The sequence below is a fragment of the Chlorocebus sabaeus genome, chromosome 19 (genome assembly GCF_047675955.1).
Source record: "Chlorocebus sabaeus isolate Y175 chromosome 19, mChlSab1.0.hap1, whole genome shotgun sequence".
Classification (NCBI taxonomy): Eukaryota; Metazoa; Chordata; class Mammalia; order Primates; family Cercopithecidae; genus Chlorocebus; species Chlorocebus sabaeus.
In genome coordinates, this window is record NC_132922.1 from 31,437,430 (window position 1) to 31,459,751 (window position 22,322).

Here is a 22,322-nt window from a genome sequence, read left to right on the forward strand (position 1 = left end):
TGTGCATTGCAGAGGGTGGACAGCATCCCCCATCTCCACCCACCAGATGCCAGAAGCACCCCGACCCAGTGTCCCAGGCACTGTCAGACACCCCGGGGGACAAAAAAAAACACTGCTAAAAAAAACCACTGCGTTAGAGGCAGGTAGGGAATTGGTCAATCCAAGATGAAGAGCAGTGGCTTTTGCAACCTGTGGATGATCCAGGATTTTTAAATTGTTAAACACATATTTAAAAACACAAATTTTGGGCCGGGCGCGGTGGCTCAAGCCTGTAATCCCAGCACTTTGGGAGGCCGAGACGGGCGGATCACGAGGTCAGGAGATCGAGACCATCCTGGCTAACACGGTGAAACCCGTCTCTACTAAAAAATACAAAAAACTAGCCGGGTGAGGTGGCGGGCGCCTGTAGTCCCAGCTGCTCGGGAGGCTGAGGCAGGAGAATGGCGTGAACCCGGGAGGCGGAGCTTGCAGTGAGCTGAGATCCGGCCACTGCACTCCAGCCTGGGCGACAGAGCGAGACTCCGTCTCAAAAAAAAAAAAAAAAAACACAAATTTTGGTTGGGCGCAGTGGCTCACTCCTGTTACCCCAGCACTTTGGGAGGCTGAGGTGGGCGGATCACCTGAGGTCAGGAGTTCGAGACCAACCTGGCCAACATGGTGAAACCCCGTCTCTATTAAAAATACAAAAATTAGCTGGGTGTGTTGGCAGATGCCTGTAATCCCAGCTACTTGGGAGGCTGAGGCAGGAGAATCGCTTGAACCCAGGAGGTGGAGGTTGCAGTGAGCCAAGATCACACCACTATACTCCAGCCTAGGTGACAAGGGACAAACTCTGTTTCAAAAAAATAAAAACAAAAAACCCATACATTTGGCCAGGTGTGGTGGCTCACACCTATAATCCCAGCACTTTGGGAGGCTGAGGTGAAAGGAGAGCCTGAGCCTGAGTTCGAGGCCAGCCTGGGCAACCCAGTGAGACCCTGTCTCTATAAAAAATAAAGAATGTGCCATTGTCACCATGTTGAAGTGCACAATTCAGTGGCATTAAGTGTATCCCCAATGCTGTGCATCCACCTCCAGATGAATGCAAAATGGAGCCTCTGTCCCCACTAGACACCAACTCCCCATTCCCCTCCCCCAGCCCCTAACAACCCCATTCTCCTGTTTCTTGAATCTGACTACTTCAGGTGCCTCACGCAAGTGGAATTGTACACTACAATATGTGTCCTTTGTGACTGGCTCAATTCACGGAGCATAAGGACCTCAGGGTTCATCCACGTTGTAGCGTGTGACAGAATTCCCTTCCTTTTTAAGGCTGGATAATACTCCATGGTACACACACACACCACATTTTGTTGATCCATTCATTTATCGGTGGACACTCGGCTCGCCTCCACCTTTTGCTATTGTAGTAATGCTGCTGTGAACATGGGTGGAGAAATCTCTCTTTGAGACTCTGCTTTCAATTCTCTTGGGTATTTTCCCAGAAGTGGAATTGCTGGATCATACGGTAATTCTATGTAGAATTTTAATTTATCTTAGAGACAAGATCTTGCTATGTCACCAGGCTGGAGTGGAGTGGTGTGATCATAGCTTACTACAGCCTGGAACTCCTCGGCTCAAGTGATCCTCCTGCCTCAGTCTACCGAGTAGCTGGGACTACAGGTGCCTGGGCCTGCCCAGGCGGGTCTTGAACTTCTGGCTTCAAGCAGTCTTCCCGCTTCACCCTCCCTAACAGCTGTATAATTTTTCAAGGACCCACCACGCTATTCCCCGCAGCAGCTGCACCATCTTACAGTCCCACTAGCAGTGTAGACGGCTTCCAGGGACTCCACGTCCTCACCAATACGTGTTGTTTTCTGGTTTTGTTTTTTAAAATCATCATCATCCTAATGGATATCCAGGTCTTTAATATTCACCTTGAATCACCTTCTGGGTGTACATGCGATAGGATCTCTGTTCTGCAGCACTAATTCCTATTGGGGAAGAGACCTGTGCGTGGGAAACAGCTACTACTGGCATAGCCACTACTGGAGGGAAACTCAGCAGCTGAGGGTAGAGGGGCAAGGTGGGCTTTGCCAGGCAAATCTCCCTCAGCAGCTCAGGAAGGAGGCCACACTGATGCCCAGGGGTCTGGCCCACCCTGAGACCACTCCCCTCCTGGCAGTGACCGCATCAGGGTGCCGAGATGCCTGGGGCTCCATCCTGCAGTCACCTGTGAGAGGGACAGGACTGTGTGAGGCCTGAGGACCTAGGAGAGCAGGTGGAGGCCAGGAGGTGACAGTGGCAGCTGGGGGCCAGCCCCGCAGTAAACTTCCCAGGCAGTGACTGGGCATGGGCTCTCCTGAAGGGGGTGCCTGCCTGGAGATGGCCCCTTCTGGCTGGCCACCTGGAAGGAGGGAGGGTCCTCCAAGGAGGACCACACAGCCAAGCTGGAGGGGCTAGCTGGAAATGCCTCTGTGGGGTGCTAGGGGGCCCCCAGTTGCAAGTCTCTCTCATAACTAGGCTGTTTCTTTCCAGCACCTACCACGCAGGGTGATGGGTGTCTTGGGATGTGCTCCTATGAATTGGTGTCCACCTCCTGGCAGTCCATTCCCCACCTAGACCTTCCTCTGGGGCCTGAGCAGCAGCCCTTGTCCCCAGAGCCCGGGCCATGCAGGCTCTCCCAGGAGGTGGTGGAGCAGGCAGGCTTTCCGATCGGTCAGCTGCATCTTAATAAAGCTGCTTGTTTTTCTTAGTCCCTTGAGACTTGACTTATTGTTATCAGAAGGGTGATTATTTGCATGGAAGTGGCTGTTTCCGTATTTTGCCTCAGCTCAACGCCCGTGCTCGTACAGCTCCGAATCCGCAGAGGAACAATGCCACCAGCTAGCAGCCACTCTGCGGTGCCCGGGCTTCCTGTGTAGCCCAGGCCTCGCTGGCAGCCCCAGCAGCACTCGAGTGCAGGAATCCCGCCAGCCTGAGGCGACAGGGAAGGGGACCTGTGTCCTGCCAGTGACCCCGATTCTGTCACCTTATCACAAAGGTGGACTGGAGAAGGGCGGCCGGCAGCTCCTGAGAACCAGTCCTGTGGTGAAGGTTCCTACCCTGCTCTGGGAGGATGTACTACCTCATGGCTGAAGGTCCAAACCACGGCCATGAGCAGTCGGGTAGACCGGGGACTGTTTTGTGGCCTTGCTGCCATCACCATCTTCGTTCTGTGATGATGTCACAAGAAAAAAAGCTGTCTTGGGGAGTAATCCAGAAAACACATTCTGAGATAAAGGATGAATTCAGAAATGGAGGGGAAAAAAACTATTTGAGAAGAGGCCTGGGCACAGTGGCTCACGCCTATAATCCCAGCAATTTGAGAGGCTGAGGCTGAAGGCTCACTTGAGGCCAAGAATTCAAGAGCCAGGAGTTCAAGACCAGCCTGGGCAACATGGCAAGACTCATATGTCGCTACAAAATATTAGCAGAGTGTGGTGGCACATGGCTGTAGTCCCAGCTAATCAGGAGGCTGAGTCTGGAGGATAGCTTCAGCCCCGGAGTTCGAGGCTGCAGTGAACCATGATCACACCACTGCACTCCAGCCTGGGCAACAGAGCAAGACCCTGTCTCATAAAGAAAAAAAGGCCAACATGGTGAAATCCCATGTCTATTAAAAATACAAAAATTAGCCGGGCGTGGTGGCAGACATCTGTAATCCCAGTTACTTGGGAGGCTGATGCAGGAGAATCACTTGAACCCAGGAGGCAGAAGTTGCAGTGAACCGAGATTGTGCCGCTGCACTCCAGTCTGGGCAACAGAGCGAGATTCCGTCTCAAAAAACAAAAAACAAAAAACCGTTGAGAGGAACTGAGGCTGGAGTGACAGAGGAATGAAGAGATGGGGAAGACTGGGGATGTGCAGAGAGGGGTGTCCTGAGAAACGACATGAGTGAAGAGTGAGGTCCTGGAAGGACAGGGCCACTGCAGGGGCTGGAGACAGAAGCCAGGGTCACCACCTGCAAGAAAGTCACCCAGAGCAAGATGCTGGCACCCAGCGTTGCCCCAGGCCACAGTGGGCACACAGACATGGGCCTCAACTGCAAGATCCTGGCAACTGCCACTGCACCATGGTTTCATGTGCAGCCAAGATCCTTCAGTTAGGCTGAGACCCCCCACTTTGATTAAGAGAGATACCAACTTCAGAGGTGTTGAAATGCAGGCAAAAAACCCTGTGCAACTCAGAATTGGTGAAATGGGGAGATGCACCCCAAAGCTTCCGGGGGTCTGCACTGCAGGAGGGGGGCCTGGGCTGGTCACAGAGCAGAGGATGCTGGCAGGGCCGGGAGGAGAGGATTACGTGCTTACTTTGTGCAATTGAAAGCTGATAGGTAAAGGATGTTGACAATGCCATCACCCTTTATAATTAAGAAGATAATTTAATTACTGCTATTAAAACCTAAGCCTCTCCCCCACATGGGCTGGTTTTAGCAAAATATTCTGGTTCTGCTGTTTCCCACACACAGACCTGGCAGCGGTTAAAGAGAGACACTGAGTCTCCGGAGTTTCATCTGAGGAGCGCATCTGGTTTGAAGTAGTACAACAAGCAGGAAAGGGAATTGAATCAAAGGCACCAGTTGTGTTTTTTGAAATCCAGAAAATGTGTGAGGTAGCATCAGGGAAAAAGGTTTCATCCTGCCCCCCCCCCAGGCCTGGGTGCCACCATGCCAGGCTGGGGATCCGTGTCCCCACCTGCTCCTTGGCCGGGCTCTGCAGGATGCTCCTTCGGCGGGGAGGGGGGTGAAGGAGCTTGGCAAGGAGGAGGCGCAGGATGGTGTAGATGCTTGCGAACCCTGCCTGAGCACACAGACTCATTGGAACCCACAGGGAGGAGAGAAGTAGGAATGAACGTCCCTGTGTCCATGGGTGACACAGGCCTCCACCGTTGACAGAGAGCTTCTCCACACAAGGCGGAGGTCAGCACCCCAGCTGAAGGGGAAACTGAGTCTCTGGAACACGGAGTCTCTGAAACACAGGCCACATGCTCTGCCCTGGTGCCCACCTCCTGGTTGGGCTGCACTGCCTGACATACCGGAGCCATCCCTTTCTCCCAGAAGCAGCTCCTCGCCCACCACTCTCCCTCCACCAGCGAGAGGTGAGGCTGCCTCTGCCCTCGGCAGCTGTGGCCACGTGGAATTCTCTGGTATGCGGGTGCTTTGATCTGCGGCACACCTGGAAATCAGCCTCAGCCTCACACAACTGTCATCGCATGGATCCCACACATCCCACGGACTTCCCCAGCTGGAGGGTGCGCCGCAGGGTGGGGCCTGGAGCCTGCGAGGCTAGGGTCTCACTTCCACCAGGCCAGGGTCTTGTCTCCCTCTGCAGCTCAAGATGCCACCAAACAGTCTCGCCTTGTCCCACAGGCAAGCCCCAGTGTGCTCCTGCCTCTGCACCTCCAATGCTTTCCTGGGTGAGAAGCCCCTCTGAGCAGTGGTGTGCCCATCATCCCTTCGACAAAGGGGCACATGCTGCAGAGGGCAGCGGTGGGGGGTCCTCTGAAAACAGGGAACAGGGCTACTGTAGGATTGTCCAGCTAAACCCCGAGGCCCTGGGGTCCTAGAACCCTTCTGTGGGATGCAGTGGTGTGAAGGGGGTGTGGATGGTCCATTCTTAGTCAAGAATGTATCTATTTTCTTCGTTGTGCATCTGTTGTTTTTGGAGAGTTTTTGGGAGTGAGGAGTCTGGGGGCCCTTCTGGTCTCTTGTCCTCCTGAGTTCTGGCAGCTGGATGTCTGGAGCCAGGCTGGGGGAGGGGAACGGGGCCTCTGGACCAGCTAGGGAACCTGGAGGAGGATGCTTGGGGGAAGTCCAACCGCTGAGGGGGAGCCTCTAGGGGAACAGCAGTGGGACGAGCCCCCTAACCCCTACACCGTACTGCCCAGCACAGTAGCATACAGAAGGGGCAGGGCAGGTGTGCTCGAAGAGGAACCTAAAACAGGAAACAAGAAGGGGAAGGAAGAACGGCCACTGTCAGTCCAGTAGCGCAGCTAGGACAAATCACCATAGGCCTGGTGGCTTATAAACAGTGGACAGTTATTTCTCCCAGTTCTGGAGGCTGGAGGTCTGTAAGCAGGGTAGCACTCAGCTAATCCTGGTCATGAGGGCTCCACGCTCGTGACCTAATCACCCCCTAAAGGCTCCATCTCCTGCCGCCATCACCGAACGTTCAGATCACAGCTGTCACAGAGGAAGCTGCTGGAAGCCAAGCCTTAGGGCAGCTGCCCACAGGAACGTCAGCTCCACAGGAACGGCCAGGAACGGCACGGCAATGGCTGGGGCATTGGCCGGACAGCGCCCACGGCGGGCAGGCAATCACCGGGCACTGGTTGAGGACTGAGCACATGAGGGACAGTGAGCAGCGGCGTGCACCAGTCTTGCAGACACACAGCCAGCGGAAGCTGCCACCCAGACGCCTGCCTGCGAGCTCTCATTTACAAGAAGTTCTCAGATGCACAAACTCATTTATGGGGGTGGAGAGGAGGAAACCCACGCCTCTGTGGGCCACTGCCCAGCGTGGGAGCGCCTTCAGCAGCAACAGCAGCAGTGTGGTGACCCGTGGCCTGTGAGCCACAGAGCACCTAGAATGAGGCCAGTGAGGACCTGGATGTTTAATGAATCCTGGTTCATTAGGACACGTGGCTGAGTGTGATGGCTCATGCCTGTAAGCCCAGCACTTTGGAAGACCAAGGCAGACGGATCACCTGAGGTCAGGAGTTCACAACCAACCCGGTCAACATGGTGAAACCCCGTCTCTTACTAAAAATACAAAAATTAGCCGGGCATGGTGGTACATGCCTGTAGTCCCAGCTATTTGGGAGGCTGAAGCAGAAGAAATCGCTTGAACCCGGGAGACAGAGGTTTCGGTGAGCCGAGTTTGCACCATGGCACTCCAACCTGGGCGACAGAGCGCAACTCAGTCTCAAAAAAAAAAAAAAAAAAAGAATGTGAATAGCCCTGGATGGCCAGTGGCGGCCCTGCTGGACAGCTGGGTGCTCCATTTAGCGTGGCCATCCCAACAGGAGGGGCACGTTAACAGGCCAGTTTGCTGCACAGCCAAGGTCCTTGCACATTGCTGTGTGTTCCACCCTCATTGACAAACACTGTGTTTGCTCTTTGTTCAGGGGAGAGCTTTTCCTGCCTTTAGCTTTGAACAAAACCAAGGTGGAGGTGTCGAATGGCAGCCCCTCCGCACACGCTGGATGTGGAGTATGGAATGGCTGCTTTCTGACCACAAGAGAGGGAGGCCCTCTGCAGTGCAAAGCCCCGCCCACTGTGGGGCACATGGGTAATGGCTGCCCCAAGTTCACACAAGTGTGGATCAGGACTCGGGAATGGGCATCCACAGCCATCCCCTAGAATGCATCTCCAAAGCCGTGTTCACGGAGCCTGTGGGCCACCGGGGCAGATGCTGCAGAGGTCTTCACACTCTGGTGTTAGCTGCCCTTTGAAGCTTTATATGGCCCCTGGAGAACCCCTCCCACCCTAGACTGGCCTCTGGGAATGGTTCCTGCCATTAAGTTATTAAGACCCCGCTCACTTCACGCTGCCACGGCAAACATGGATACGAAGAACAGGTCCATCGAGAGTGGACATCTGGAAACTCCTGGTTGTGCCCCCGGAGAGGTAGCACTCAGGCTGCCACTACCATGTGGGGTGATGAGCCAACTGGCCTAGAAGGCAGCAGTTGCCACAAACACACCGGGACAGGCACAGGAGGTGGGAGACAGAGCCTCGGCCACGTGCACTTCCCGTTCATCTTGTGTCCAAGTCAGCAGCCTTGGCGCTGACCGGCTGTCAGACCTTCCTGCTTGCGCTCAGGAAGGGAGGGATCAAAGAGTTCCTCTTGCTCCATCCCTGGTGTTGAGTTAACAGGGAAAGGTCCCTTAGCCACCTGGCCTGGGAAAAATGCTTCACACACAGGTCTCAAGATGACTCATGGCCACTGTCATTGTGCCCCCTGGCCAGGTCACTCCGTAGGGACACTCACAGCAAATAAAGTCAATAAGCAGGGAACAGGCGGGCCGGGGCCGGCAGGGGAAATGCTAGCAGAACAGTGTTGCCTGTTTTTGTCTTTCCATGATCCCATCCCGGTCAGAGGCTTCTCCCGCTCCCAGCAGCGACCGGCAGTGTCTGTCATGACCCTTCTTCCCAATTTCCATGGAAAAGCACAAGCATCTGTCCCGAAAACAGGCCAGGGCACAGGCCCAAGTCCCAGAATAGGGACAACTGCAGGTGTGAGGAATTTAAATAAAAAGGCAGGATGCACACCTGGGCGGTACCACCAGCCCTGGGGAGGTTGGGATGAGACGGGACGGTGGGAAGGTGGGGGGAGTGCACAGGCCTGGCAGGAGGGGCCTCGGAGAGGGGAGGGGCAGTGGGAGCCCCTTTGGGGCGGGGAGAGGGCAGGGGGCGTGGCGGACAGGGCGCAGTGGGACCCGGACCGACCTAGTCTGCAGGGATTGGGGCTGGGGAGGCCCTGAGGGCCCCGAACCACCCTGGGCTCGCTGTCCCGAAGATTCCCAACTCGATCTAACTGGGCGCAAATAAATGGACACGCAGGCGGCTTCCAAAAGAGGCGAAACCGTTTATCAAGTCGGCGCCGGCGCGGTATCTACAGTATCTACAATATCTACACGTATCTACACCGCCTGCAGGCGGGGCTCTCGGGTTGTCTACACTGCAACTGCCGGCCGGGCTGCGGGCGACGCGGTCTCGGGGAGAACAATAAATATCACTTCCTTCCGCCTGCGACCGGGCGCTTTGGCACTGGCGGGCGGGGACCCCGTGGCCCTCGGGGCCGGGGAAGGACCCGCGGTGGCTCCAGGGACTGGGGAACCGGGATACTTCGATAGCCCAAGGGGCTGGGGGGTGGCGAGGGGGCCCCCATGGCTTCGAGGCTGGGGAAGGGGAGACCCGAGGTGGCCCCTGGGACTGAGGGAACGTATTTTTTGCTGGCCCTTGGGGCAGGGTGGTCGGGCCCCGCGAATCTCGGGGCTGTGCGGGGCCGGGGCAGGGGCGCGGCGGGGCGGGGCCCGCGTTATCTGGGGCAGTAGTCGTAGGAGCCGGGCGGCGCGGCTCCGGCCGACGAGTACATGTTGGCAGCCGCGGCGGCGGCGGCAGCGGCAGCGGCGGCGGCGGCAGCTGGACTCACGGGGTGGTGGTGGTGGTGGTGCGGATGAGCGTGCGGGTGGTAGCCGTGGCTGCGCAGGCCGGGCAGCGGGTAGGGCGCCGGCCGGCTCTTGGCCCCGAGGTAGTGATCGTAGGCGGCAGCCGGATACTTGTACGGGTGGTGGTGCAGCGGCTCCGATGCGCCGGGCGCCTCCAGGCGCAGCTCGGGGTGCGGGGGACTGGGCCGGCCTCCGGGCGCGCCGGGCAGCGGGACTAGGCCGCCGGCGCCGCCGGCCCCGGGCAGCGAGGGGCTTAGCACCCGGGCCAGCAACTGCGGAGGGTGCGCCGGGTCCCCGAGTACTGCCGGCCCGCCCGCGTCGCGCTCGAATTCTCGCCGGGCCTCAGCCGCGTCTGCGGAGAGGGCCGAGGAGTAAGTGCGGCCGGCCGTGGCCGCCAAGGAGCTCCGACGCCCCACTCGAGGCCCTGGCGGGAAGAAAGCGCTCGGCCGCCCTCGGTGTTCCCGACCAGTCGGTGCGAGCGTGCCGAGACCCCGCGCCGCCAGCGTCCCGAACCCTCCCCAGGGCCCGCGCCCCTCTGAGGGCGGCGGCGGCGGCGGCGGGCGGGGCACAGCCGTCGGGCCGGGCGGGCGAGTGCGCGCTTGCCCGCCGCCGCTGCAGTTGTGCAACCGGCGCGAAAGCCTGGAGCGCCCCGGGGGCGCAGGCGAGGTCGGGCGAAGCCGCCGGCCCGGGGAAGAGCGCGCACAGGGCCGGGACCCGGATCCCACGACCCCGTCCCTACCTTTCTCCGCGCCGCTGGGCTGCGTCGGGGAGGCCACGGGGTTCCGCGAGCGCGCGAAGGCGCTCATGAGCGGCAGCGCGCCGGGCCGGTGGTTCCGGGGCCTGCGGGCGGGAGGCGGGTCAGGGCGGCGCCTGCGCCAGGCGCCCAGCGCTCACTCTCTCTGGGGAGGACACTCACCAGTCCTCAGGGTCGCAGTCCCGGAAGCCTTTGGCGAAGGGATTGCTGGCAATCTTGAGCTGCGTGATCTGCAGGGAGGTGGGTGAGAGCAAGCCGCTGGAGCCCTGCAGCCTGGGCCACCCGACCTCGGCGGAGGATAGGGGAGTGTTAGGAGAAGAGCACCAAGGGCCTCTCTGCTGCCCCGACCAGAACCAGCCCACATCTGCCTCTCCTCTACGGAGCTGGTGCTCCCTCCTGCAGGGGGCGGGGGTCTGAGGAACCTCCTATCTCACTAGGGAACCCCTCTCTGGTGTCCCCCAAGTGGATGGGGATGGAGACCCTGTGCCCCTGACTGGGACGCGAATGTGGTCACCGCCCCCCTCCCCGTGCAGCGCGGGGCGGGGCGGGGGGAACAGAGCGGGTTCCCTAGGAATCTGGGTACACCTCAGATCAGGCCCCTCATGGGGAGTTTCCGGAATGGTTCGGAAAACAAACTTTCAGGACAGTTGCCGCTGGAGGTCAAGCTGATAGGAGGCTGGGCCAGCCAGCCTCTGGAGGGAGGGGGCTGCTTGAGGCCCTTGGGAGTGGGGCTCCAGTTGGGTTGGGCTCCACTGGGACCACAGCCTGCAGGTCTAAGCGAACCTACTGTCCCCAAACGGCAACTGAAAATTACACCCGCTTCCCCAGAGGCATTGAATCTGCTCAGGTCCTCCCCGCAGGCCCTCACCCGATGGTTCTGGTAGGCAGTGACCGCCGTGAATCGCGTCTCCTCAAACACAAAGGTTTTAAAGTTCTCCTCGGCATATTTCTCGCTATCTTTGCGCGGGTCCACATAGACTACGTGGAAGCGGGGCTGGTATCTGTGCATGGAATTCAGAATAATCTGGAAGACAAGGTGGGGAATCAGCTCTAATGGTGGGGCTGGGCTGAGGATCTGGGGTGGGAGCCAGGAAACGGGCTGAGGTCTGAGTTGGCAATGAGTTTCCTGGATAAGTTGGGCAAAACCCTGAATTCCAAGATGAGGCTGGGTCACTGGGCCAAGAGGAGGCTGTGACCCACTGGCAACTGCCAGGAATGAGCTCCAAGCGGCAAAAGATCTGGATTTAGGTTCTGTGGTGCCTGCCCAGCGGCCTCGCTGCCCTGGACTCCATAAAGCCTTTCCCCAGCCCCCTTGCACGGCGCCATCCTTTCCATTAAAAAAGCTTCCCGCATAAAATCAGGAGTGGGGTGAGAGAAGGAGGGCGACCCCTCTCCCAGGGCCCAGGTCCACTAGGCTCTGTGACCCCTGACCAGAGGCTGCTCTCCTCATCCGCATGCCAGTGCTGCCCAAGCTCTGCCTCAGCCTCTGGCCTCTCAGGGACTCTAAAGGGCCTCAGGGGCAGCCCAGAGCCTCCTGGAGACAGCCGAGGGCCTGGGGACTCTACAGGCCTCTTAGGGACAGGCGGGTGCCTGGGGACACGAGGCCTTGCTTGTGGGACACCGGGAGCCTGGGGAGGCGGTCGCTCACGTGGCCGTTGTCGTCCAGTAGGTTGTTGGTCAGCTTGAGCTTGTCGAAGGACACGATTTGCTTCATCCACTGTGCGCCCTTGGCAGGCGAGTCGGGGTGGTAGTGCACGCGGCCTGGCGTGGCAGGGTCAGCCTTCCCTGCCACCAGCCAAGAGGAGCTGTGGAAGGCGTACCTGGAGCGGCACGGGGCAAGGTTGTGCATGTGGAGGTGAACCCAGAAGGCCTTGACCGCTGTGCTGGATGAACCCTAAAAATGCCTCTGAGAAGTTTCCCCGCCTGTGAGATTGAACCCTCTGCTGCCACACATGCTGGGAGCTTTTCCAAGGGGGCCTATGGACTAAACAGAGAACTTCCACCCACCCCAACACTCAAAACAATCAAGGAACTGGACACCCCGTGGGGCACTGAGCGCTCCCCCCATCTCATTTCGCTGGATGCGGGTCCTCCCGCCCGGTGCCGCTGCGGTGGGAGCCCACACTTGGTCTTGCCGGGCCTCAGGCACAGGGCAGTGCTCATTCTCTTTATTAATTGCTGTTAATTGTCCAGGCAGCTGAGGCCCGCCCTGCATAATCTCTCCCGGCCACCCCACCTTTCCGGCCCAGCTCCAGGACCCAGAGTTCCCTGGGGATGGGGGAAGGGAACTAGGCACTCAGGCCAGCCTCCTGGGAGAGGGAGAGTTTAAGAAGTCCAGGGATGGGTACTTGAGTGACCACCCTAGGGCCACACCAGCCCAGGGGCGCAAGAGCTGTCTGCAGCCTGCGGCTCAAGGGGCTCCCAGAGGCGGGTCCTGAGAGCACATGGAGTGGGATTGTGGGTCTGGGGTCAGATGGGAGTGGAGGAGGGAGCGGGTTGATCGGGCAGCATCGCAGGTGCCTGAAGAGTTTCGTGGTGTAGACGACCCTTGGAGTTGGGTCACCAGGCAGAGACCTGCCACTTTCCAGGGTGCCCTCCGAGGTCCCTCACGCTCACAACCGCTCGCTCACCGGTAGCGCTTATCATCCACCGGCACGAAGTCCATGAGGAGCATATAGTCGGCCATGGGATCCATGCCGAAGAGCTTCACTTGGAAGGTGGGGAACATCCGCCTGGGGGTGATGAGGCCTCGGGTCACCCCAGCTGGTGGAAGGCAGCCCCCCTTAACCTGCCTGGGGCTAGCAGCCCCTCTGCTTGGCCCTTCCCTCCAGCCTCTGGGGGCTGCTGTGTCATCCCAACCCTTGGGCTCCATCTCTCCCGGCTTAGCTGCTCTAATCTGAGCAGGCCCCTACTCAACTGGGAGCTCAGCACAGCAGTGGAGCTTCCTGGGCCGTTCCTGGACACAGATATGGCTGGCCCAGCGCTGGAGACCCCACCTTCGGCAACCTTGGACTGCATAAAGCCGACCTCGCCCTTGCTGACTTTTTGGCCTCTTGGCCCCAGCTTCGGCGGGCAGCAGGGTGCCTAACATGCGCCCTTAGCAGAGCCTCCCCAAATTGATGAAAGCTGCTCCCGGCTCCAACAAAGTGAAACCGGGTAGTCCCGTGTGATTTCAAGGCGTACCCGCTGCCCTTTTAGCTGTGGGTCTTCGGCTGTTACCCAATCCCCTCAGTGAGGCGAGGGCCCAGAGCCCTCACTCCCCTGACACTCAGGGCCCCACTCTATCATGGCCCCATGAAAGAGTCTCCCCACCTTCCTCAGGGCACAAGCAAGCTTCTGCTCCCCTTAAGACACATAACCCTAAGACGCAGCTACCCAGGGTGGACTCAGCTTATGTCTTTCCCATTCCTCAAATCTCCCCCGCTTTGGACCCTGGCTCAATAACCGATCAGGGCTCTTGAAAGGACATTCTGTGTTACCTGGATGGGTGTAGGCCATGGGCAGCCCCCACATGATGGCGCAGGAGTAGTGGCCGTGGGGCCCTTCAGGACAACACAAGGATTGGCCCTCACTTGCCCTCCCCACTGCCTCCCCTCACAAGCAACTCCCTGCAGAAGCCTCTGAACGTAGGTTCCCAGGTGAAGCCCAGCACGGACAAGGCCCTTGCCCGGCCGGCCTGAGCCAGAGGCTGTGCTGCCGCTGCCCTCAGGAGGGCCTGTGTGCCTGGGGACAGCAAGGAGGGCCTGGAAAAAAACCCACAGAGCTGGAGCGGAGCACAGGCCCAGGTTCCTCAGGAAGGACGCCGGCAGCAGGGAAACAGAAACTACGAGAAGGCTTTGCAAACAGGCCCTGATCTCCCCTTGGCTGTTCGAACTCCGAACTGGTGTGTACATTTAGACACAGCCCGACACCCGCCTTTGTCTAATGGTCAAATCGGGTGCATCTGCAAAACTTGTTCCCCTTCTCTCTTGGTCTTTAAAACAAATACAGGCCGGTTGGAAGGTGACGGGCCGCTGGCTACAGAGCCAGGCCTCACAACTATGGGGATCTAGGCTGAATGAAACTGGGTAGCAACTTCCAAGGAACAGTGCCCGCTGTTTTTAAGGGCTATCTTCTCCTGAAAGTGTTTAGAGAGCTGCCTGGCTGCTGCTCTATTATCTTCCCCGCATAGACTGAACTCCAGAACCGAACTAGCGTTTCCTTGAGGTGGGATTTACTAGGAGTCGGCCCGGCGGCGAGGTCCCCTGGACGCCGCTGCCTGTCCCCAGCCGGGTGCGTTCCAAGCCGGGCCGGTTTCTGGGCCGCGCGGCGTCCTGGGGCCGCCGGCGGGGCGGGCGGGCGAGTCCCGCGGGGCTCCTCGCCGGTTCCCGTGTGGCCCGGGCCGTCTCCTCCCGCCCCGGCGGAGGATAGGTGAGTGTTAGGAGGGGAGCGCTGGGCGGCTGTCGCCGGAGCCGGGACGGACAGCGAGGGAGGCAGCGGGGCCCAGAGGGGCCCGCAGGTGGCCGGGCCGCGCCCCCGAACCGGCTTTCGGCCCCGCTCGCGCGGATCCGGCGGAGGCCCGCGGCCCTGGCTGCAGCACGTGGGGAGGGTCGCGGCGTGGGGAGGGGCGCCCTGACCTGCCGGCCTTGGTGACGATCATCTCGGTGCCCAGCTGGTTGAACTCGTCCCACAGTGCCTTCATCTCCAGCTGCACGCTCACACCGGCCACCTTCGCGTTCTTCTTCACCGGCGCCTTGGCTGCGGCAGCGCAGCTGGCCCCGGGGCCCTCGGGCTCGGCAGCAGCGCTGGTGGCGGCCCCGGCGGCCGGCGCAAACGGGTAGGCGTGCGGCGGCGGCGGGCCCGGGGCGCCGGGGGCGGCGGCGGCGCACGGGTCGTAACGCGGCGGCGGCGGCGGCGGCGGCGGCGGCGGGGGCTCGCGCGGGCCGTACGGGTCGGCGCCGGGCGACGCGGCGCCCGGGAAGCCCCCCGCGGCCCCCAGGCTGCTCAGGCTGCTGGCCGTGAAGGCTGCAACGTCGCAGAAGTGCGAGAGCTGCGTGAGCCACGGGCTGGACACGGCGGAGATCATGACCCGCGGGCCGCCGCCGCCGCCGCCCCCGCCACCGAGCTGAGCGCTGCCCCGCGCCGCGGGCCGAGTGGCGGGCGCCGCGCTGCGTGCGCCCCGGGCCGCGCAGCCCCACACCGCAGGCCGGCCCCGAGGAGGCGCCCCGCCCCGCCCCGCCCCGCGCCCCCCCACCCCCGCGCCGAGACAATGGCCTCGCTCCCTCCCCCGGCCCTCGCCCCTCCCCCGCCCCTTCCCCCTCCCCGGCCCCCAGCCCGCCCGCCGCGGCTCGCTCGGCCCGGGGCCCCCCGACCGCCCGGACCGGCTCACCGATGCGCCGGGCCCGTCGGCCGGCCCTCGCTCTGCCGCCCGCCCGCGTGCGTTTCTCCTCTCTCTCTCCCAGACGTTCTTTTCCTAATTTGTTATTTTACCTTTGTCGTCCTCATTTAAATTTTCCCTCCCGATCATCTTTCCTTCTTCCCCTATCTCAGTAGTTTCTCTTTATTTCTGTTTTACTTTCTGCCTCTTCCCGTTTTTCTCCATCCTCGCCTTCCTTTTCACTTTATTTTTAATCATTCTTTGTCTTTCTTTTAGTCGGCGCCTTTCCTCTTATTTCTGTATGTTGTTTGTTTTTTATGTTTTTTTTTTAAAAAAAAAACTAAAGTCTTTCCTTTTTTTCTTTTTTATGACTTTGCTTTCTGTCTTAAAATTTCCCTTCATTTTCTCTCTTCTCTTTCGCTCTTGCTTTTTATTGCCTTTTCGTGTCTTTCTGTTTCTCTCCTACCTTCTTCTTCGGTTTTTTTGTGTTTTCTCCCCTTTGCTCAATTTCGTCTCCTCGGCTTCCTCGCGGCTTTCTCTCCTTCTGTGAAACTCTCCTGCACTCTCCTCTCTTGCTAACTTTCCTCCCCTCTCTCCAAGCTCACGGCCACCTCTGCTCTTCTTCCCAGCCTCACTTGCCCTCTTCCAGGCCTGTGTTTACCTGCGTGCCCATCTCCAAAGCTGGGCCCCCAGGCTGGTGAGGGGACAGGCTTTGGGCGGGATGCTGGCTCTTCCTCTCTGCCCCAGAGTCGCAGCCAGAAGCCTGGAGCCCACCCTACCAAGAGCTTCCTCCACCTACTCTTCACCCGGGCCCCATAGCAGCTGAGGCAGGGGGTCTGGCGGGCGGGCCAGTGTAGACACGGCCTAGAGGCTCACCTTCCATGTCTCTGGTGACCGTGCTGAAGTGCATCCCGGTCGGGGACCCTGGCAGCCAGCGAAGCTTCACCCGGTCGGAGGACCCTGAGCCCTGGTGGGCGGTGCGCTCCGCCGCCTGGGCTGCAACGAGAGAGGCGATGCTGAACGCACTGGCCCGGGGAGACAGCGGGCTCCGCGCGTCCATAGGCGCCCGGCGGCCTGGCCGGCGCCGCCTTCCACTGCGTGTGCCCAGCCTCACCGCGCCCAGCCCAGCCCACGAAGCCCGGGGGCGGGGGCCTGTGGTGCCACTCACAGCCGGGGGCCCCTGGCCCAGAGGATTATGGCGTCATGGGCCCCCCACTTGGGGCTGGTAGCAGCCGAGGGGCCCAGACGGGTGGAGCACCCTGGAAGTGCAGGGCCCTCCTGCTTTCCAAGCTCCCTGCCCCTTTCATCCGTTCCCAGGGACCTCCATGACCAACGCCCCTTGAACATCCCGTTGCTCCTGCAAAGGCACGGCTTTCCTCTGTGCAGCGAAGCCACCATCAGCTTCTACAGCCCCCTGAGGAGAGGTGTCTATACCAGCAGCACCCAGCCCTAGCCCGAGGTGGCAGGGCACCCATGAAGCACCCAGTGGCTGCTAGGGCCCAGCCCTGCCCCTGCCCTTGGCCCCTCCCGCCTCCACCTCCTCCCTGGCTGCCCCTGCACCTGGGTGAGGAGAGGGCAGCTTGGGCTCTCGCACCGGCCACTGGCAGGAGCCCCAGGGCCACAGCGTCCTCTGTTCCTCGGCACAACAGAACAGGACCCAACCCAGTAAATGCCCAACAGCCCCCTGAAGTTGGCTCACTATCGTCGCTGGAGACCCCAGCGGAGGGACGCTGCCTAGGCTGCGCAGCCCAGGAGCCCAAGCGTCACGCGCACTTGCGCGCACCGCCCGCCTCTGGCCAGGACGCTTATACATCCGGAGGGTGGGCAGTGCCCGCTCCTCCGACCTCCCTGCGCACCGGCCGGGTGCAGGGAGGGCCGGGGGCGGGGCCTGGCCAGCCGAAGGAGCCGAGGACATGAGGACATGTTGGAGAACTTCAGGCCACTGGATCTGATGCTGCCCCTCGGCACCCAGCAGCCAGCCTGCCTTCCGGGAGAAGCTCTGTGGCGCGACCAGGCTGGGCAGTGTGAGGCCAAGGCCCGCCCCTCAGCCTGGTTTCTAGGCCCAGGCATCCCATAGGCCAAGGCCTGACTTGGCCTGTGCGTTCCCCCACCTACTGTATCTGGGGTCTCCTCTGACCAGTTCAGCGCACCCATGGCTTTCCTGTCCAGGGTCTCTCCAGCTGGGTGTCAACCCTGGAACCTCTGTGCTTTGCTGGAGCTGGTGCTGGTGGTCAGGGCCATGGTTTGCAAGGCCTGTCTGTATACAACCTCATCAAGTGTAGCCTTCACTTTCGTGTGCTTGGGATGCAAGTGAGAGGCAGGCAGCCTCTCCCAGATTTTTTAGGATCTCAGGGCCTCAGACCCTGGGCTGCAGAGGAGGCTGGCTGGGAACTGGGAATGCCCGGTAACGGGGGCTGGGAGACTGGGTGCCAGTAGGGAGGCTGGCCCTGGGACTGAGGTCCAGGAATGCATGTGAGTCCAGGGCCACAGTGGGTGAGTATACGAATAGTGCTGCCTGTCTGGGATGTGGTGTGTGTCACTGCCTGTATGGGGTACCCCAGGTCCTGCCCCTCGCAGCCCCTGCCACCTGCAGCTGGAGCTTTGTGGGCCATGCCAGAAAAGGGAAGCTGTCCCCAGTGCATTTCTCTTGCCCTGAGTAGTCATTCTGGGCCATGACAGTGACAATGACTTGTGTCTCTCAGTGTCACTGAGGGGACCCAGGGACATGTCCAGTGAGGAGTGCTGTGTGGGGATGGACCAGCTGGTTCCAGGCCCCTTTCCCTCCTCTCTGAGCAGGACCAGTCATTGCCCCCAGGAGCCGCTCCTGCGGGAAACGACAGTCCTGCTGGAGGCAGGTGGGAAGGATGCTGGTGGTCACAGATTTGGTAGTGTTGCAGGAGACGTGCCTGTGTTGGCGGTCTGCACCCAGAGAGGCCTGGGTTGGTCGGTGGGGACATGGGGGTGGGACTCCTGCATGCGCCCCAGCCTGTGGGTGTGCCCAAGCTTGTGTGCTGTGCACATCTGCACACACCTCAGGGCAGTGGCCAGATGTGGGGCCTGTGGGTGAGGCGAACATTGAGGACGGAGAAGTGAAAGTGAAAAACCCTGGGGCCTCCTGGAGACTCTGGGTCAGCCCCTCAAGGATCGGTCTAGAGGTCCCCAGACCTCTGTGCCTGAGGTATGTAGGGAGGAGCAGAGTCCTTCCAGCCCCCATTAACCCCTTAGTGCCTGAGCAGGACCTGCAGGCAGGCAGGGGCGGCCAGCGCCACACAGCAGAGAAGAGGCCGTCAGGGTGGAGGAAACCCTGGTCAACCAGAAGGGCGACGACCGGGAAGAGGTGAGGAGCCCCACCCAGCCCAGCTCGCTCGCCGACCCTACCCCGCCGGCTGCCTATACTCACTCGCTGGATTTCGGACCCCCAGACACCGCTGCTCAACGCTGGGACCCTCGGGAGCCCTCGGCTAAAGGGGCCCAGAAGCCCTCGAAGCGCGAGGCCGTCCGAGCCTCCAGCCGGAGCCGCCGCCTCCACCGCCCAGCGTGATAGGGCTCCTCCGATACTCCCTCCCGCCTAGGGCACCACCTTGCTGCGCTCCGCGGCCCCGCCACCCATCCTCCCTCTTCACCTGCCACCACCCCACCAGCCGTGCCCTCCCGCAGCCCGGAGGGAGAGCACCGGTGGAGTGGCCCTAGCCCCGCACTTGCGGGTTCCGCACGCGAACGCAGCGCCTCGGCACGGCCCGCGGCAAGTGTTCCACCCTCACCTGGCCCGGCCGCGGTTCCCTTCCTCCTCGCTCCCCCTGCCGGCCGCACCTCCACTGCCGCGCGGTAGGAGGCCTGACTGGTAGCTCGCCGGGTCTGATTTCTCGGGGCTCGATGCAAGGCTAGGGCCTGGGCTGAGACGTCTGCTCCGCATGCCATGAACAGCGAAGACAAGACCCCCATTTCTCCCAGCGCAGGGTGCGAGGTGGGAGCTATGATACCATTTTACAGCCCGGAAAACCGAAGCTTGGCTTCCAGTCGCGGGGGGTAGGTAAGGGGTGGCCAGCAGAGGCTTGGCTGAGTGCAGGAGGCTGGAGGGATGGATGCGACCGAGGACCCGCGGCGGCCTTTGCTGTCTGGGCTGCACCTCAGCGCTGCCCCAAGGGAGTCTAGTGTGCTGAGACTGGCCCCCCACCCCCGTCTTCGTAGTTGTGGGTGAAGCAAGCCCTAATTCCAGAAGTGTTTTCCCCAGCGCAGGTAGGCTGCCTCTGGAGAATTGTGGCCGCCCATCTGTCCGCCCAGTTCCGCCTCCCCTGGGCACACGTGGCTCCCTCAGGGGAGCCTCCAGACAGGCTCCATCAGGCCCACCCAGCAGGAGCCCCTTCCCCACCTCCTGTCCATAAAGGCACAGTACCTCCCCACCGCTCAGAATTCTGAGTGCGGCTGTGTTGCCGCACACCCTCCTGCAGCCCCCGTGCGTCCCTGGTGGGCAGACAGTATACCAGGATCTTTGGGCTGAGCTGGGTTTCCCAGGCAAGTTGCTCTCCCAGCATTGGTCCCAGACCACTTGGGGCAAATATACACAAAGAAGGGACTGGTTGGAGGTTCGAAGTCCACTGGGGACTCCTCCTCTAGGCCTCAGAGTATGGAGAGAGCAGAATCCGGCTCCCCCGCAACCCCCAGCGTGCAAAGGGAAGCACTGAGGAGCCGGGCTTTACTTGACCCTGCTAATTCGTTTCAGGATGGACCGCCTGGAATTGCTTACAGCGCCTGCTTGGACACCGCCTCGGGGGTCTCGGGGAAAACCCACCACCAGGAGCTGCCCTCACCATCCTCCCTCCCGCCATCAGTCGCTCCGCCCCAGGGCTCCAGAGAAGGGCAGGCAGCTGGGGGCCCAAACTTCGCTGGAGCCGGGACAGGCCCGCGCACCCAGAGGCTCTGCCCTCTCCTCCCGGCGCCACTCCCACCTCTTGACTCCCAGCCCTCGGCCACAGGCGCCAACACAGCAGCCTTGGTGCTCCCCGATCGTCCCTCCATCCCACGAAAGTGCTTGGCCCACAACACTGGCAAACGCGACACTGCGGGTGACCCTAGTGGGCATGGACGAGCCAAGACCCCAAACCTGGGAGGCAGGCTGGTGGGGCCACATGCCAGGGTTGCCCACGGGGCCGCTGACCTGTGGCCTCGGATCCTTAGTTACATCCCAGCCTCGGAGCCGCGGAGCGGGGAGAAGAACCTCGGGCAGGGATAGCGGGGGAGGAGCAGGAGCAGGAGCAGGAGCAGGCACGGGCTCGGCGGTCTGCATCAAAACCGGGGTCGGACATTCAGTCCTGCCTGCGGAGGCGCTGGCAGGAGTGCTGTCTGCCCCAGTGCATAGGCAGTGGGCTTGCAACCCCTGGGGAGGGTGCTGAGTTAGAACTGGGGGGCTGTGGGGACTCCTGGAGTGGAGTGGCCCAAGCCAGAGCCAGAATGGGGGCCAAGTCTGCCTCCAGGGAGTCCAGGGAGGGCTGGAGACAGAAGCAGTTTCCTACCCTGCCTGCCAGGGCAGGGCGCGTTTGGGTCCACTGCCAGATCTCCTGTGCCACCGCAGACACTGCCTACGATGAGGAAGGAGGCTGTTCCTGTTACCCAGCCTGGGGTCTCCATGGGAGTCGTCCCCAACCTGTGGCTTAGGTGGTCCCACTGCTCCTTGACCTTGCCCTCCCTGGGCTCCTCTCCTCCCTAGTGCCCGCCTCCTGACACGGAAGTCCCCACCAAGCCCATCCCCACGTGTCCTCGGTGTTGGGCTTTTACTCAAACTGCTAGGGTGGTGGGTTACTGTGGCTGGTTCCAAGCTCTGCGGGGTGTGCCAGACAGCAGACAGGAACCCTGCCCAAGAGCTCCAGGCTCGCAGCCAGGTTCCCAGGAAGGGGCCCAGGGCTTGGAGGCGGTGTCCCTGTGAGCCTGCTCAGGCAGCTGACCACGTAGCTGGCAAAGGCTTGGGAGTTACACACAGCCTGGTGTGCACACCTTGTGGCTGGGAGGACACTGGACAGGATGACAGGAGATGTGGCCCTCTCACCCCGCAAAGGGCATTCCCTGGGACTCTTCCTAGGCCCCAGCGCCACCTGCTCCGTGGTCCCAGGGCAGGGTCTGACCCACCTCAGAGTCCTAGTGCCTGGACCCTAGGGGACAAATGACTACAGTATGGACAAAGAGAACAGCGAGACCCTGAGAGAGGCAGACGTGGGAGGGGGTAACGGGTGGAGAGAAGACTGGACAGGGACGCACACAGCCCTGTGACACTAGCCTCCTCCCAGCTGGGAGGGGACAGGTCAGGGTCTGCACAGCCAGCCGCATACAACTGACCCCCAACCTCCTGTCACCAGGCCTAGCTGTCCCCCTGCAATTATGGGTGCAGTGTTCTGGGCCAAGTTTCCAGGAGGACAGATGTGGGGAGATGATGAGAGGGATGGCTGGGCCGGATGGGTGATGGCACCCTCTGTCCCCCGACCTCGCCAGGCACCAGGACTCCCTGCAGACTGGAAGTTCCCACAACTCCAGAACAAACAAACAAACAGACAGACTGATGGACAGCCCAGCCCTGGACCCCTCTCCAATTTCTGAGGCTGTTGATTTAGCTGCCCACTTGGTGGGAGGACCCAGCCACATGGGGAGCTGGCTGTCCATCTGTCTGTCCATCTCCTGGCCACACTAGCCCCTCCACCCCAGGTGCAGCCAGGCAGAGGTGAGGTTCTGAGACCCTGGATGACCTGTATGCAGGCTGCTGAGGTGGCTGGATCTCAGCCTGGGGGGCCAGCTGAGGAACCAGTCCCTGCTAGCCCCCTTCCCCTCTGTGGGCCCAGCAGGGGGAGCCACACTTGCCAGGGGAAGGGACTTGTCCCAAAAGACCCTGGAGGAGTGTTGGCTGAGGGTGAGTGGCCAGAAGATGGACACGTGCAGATACGCCCCTCCAGTTCCTCCAGGCAGCAGGGAACCCCGACAAGACAATAGCTCCCACTTGCCCATGTTCAAGGACCCACACCACCACGTGCACACACA

The 22,322-nt window shown here is 61.0% G+C and overlaps 1 protein-coding gene across 1 annotated transcript; it reads right to left on the reverse strand.

Moving 5' to 3' along the window:
• Positions 1-8,589: 8,589 nt before the first annotated feature.
• TBX1 (T-box transcription factor 1) lies at positions 8,590-15,080 on the reverse strand. The gene is made up of 7 exons (XM_007976312.3): positions 14,563-15,080; positions 12,577-12,678; positions 11,595-11,766; positions 10,815-10,970; positions 10,109-10,176; positions 9,932-10,032; positions 8,590-9,544 (listed from the first exon to the last, which is right to left on the reverse strand). Exons 1-7 carry the CDS (start codon positions 15,009-15,011, stop codon positions 9,063-9,065), a joined length of 1,530 nt encoding a protein of 509 aa, XP_007974503.3. The 5' UTR covers positions 15,012-15,080; the 3' UTR covers positions 8,590-9,062.
• Positions 15,081-22,322: the final 7,242 nt, after the last annotated feature.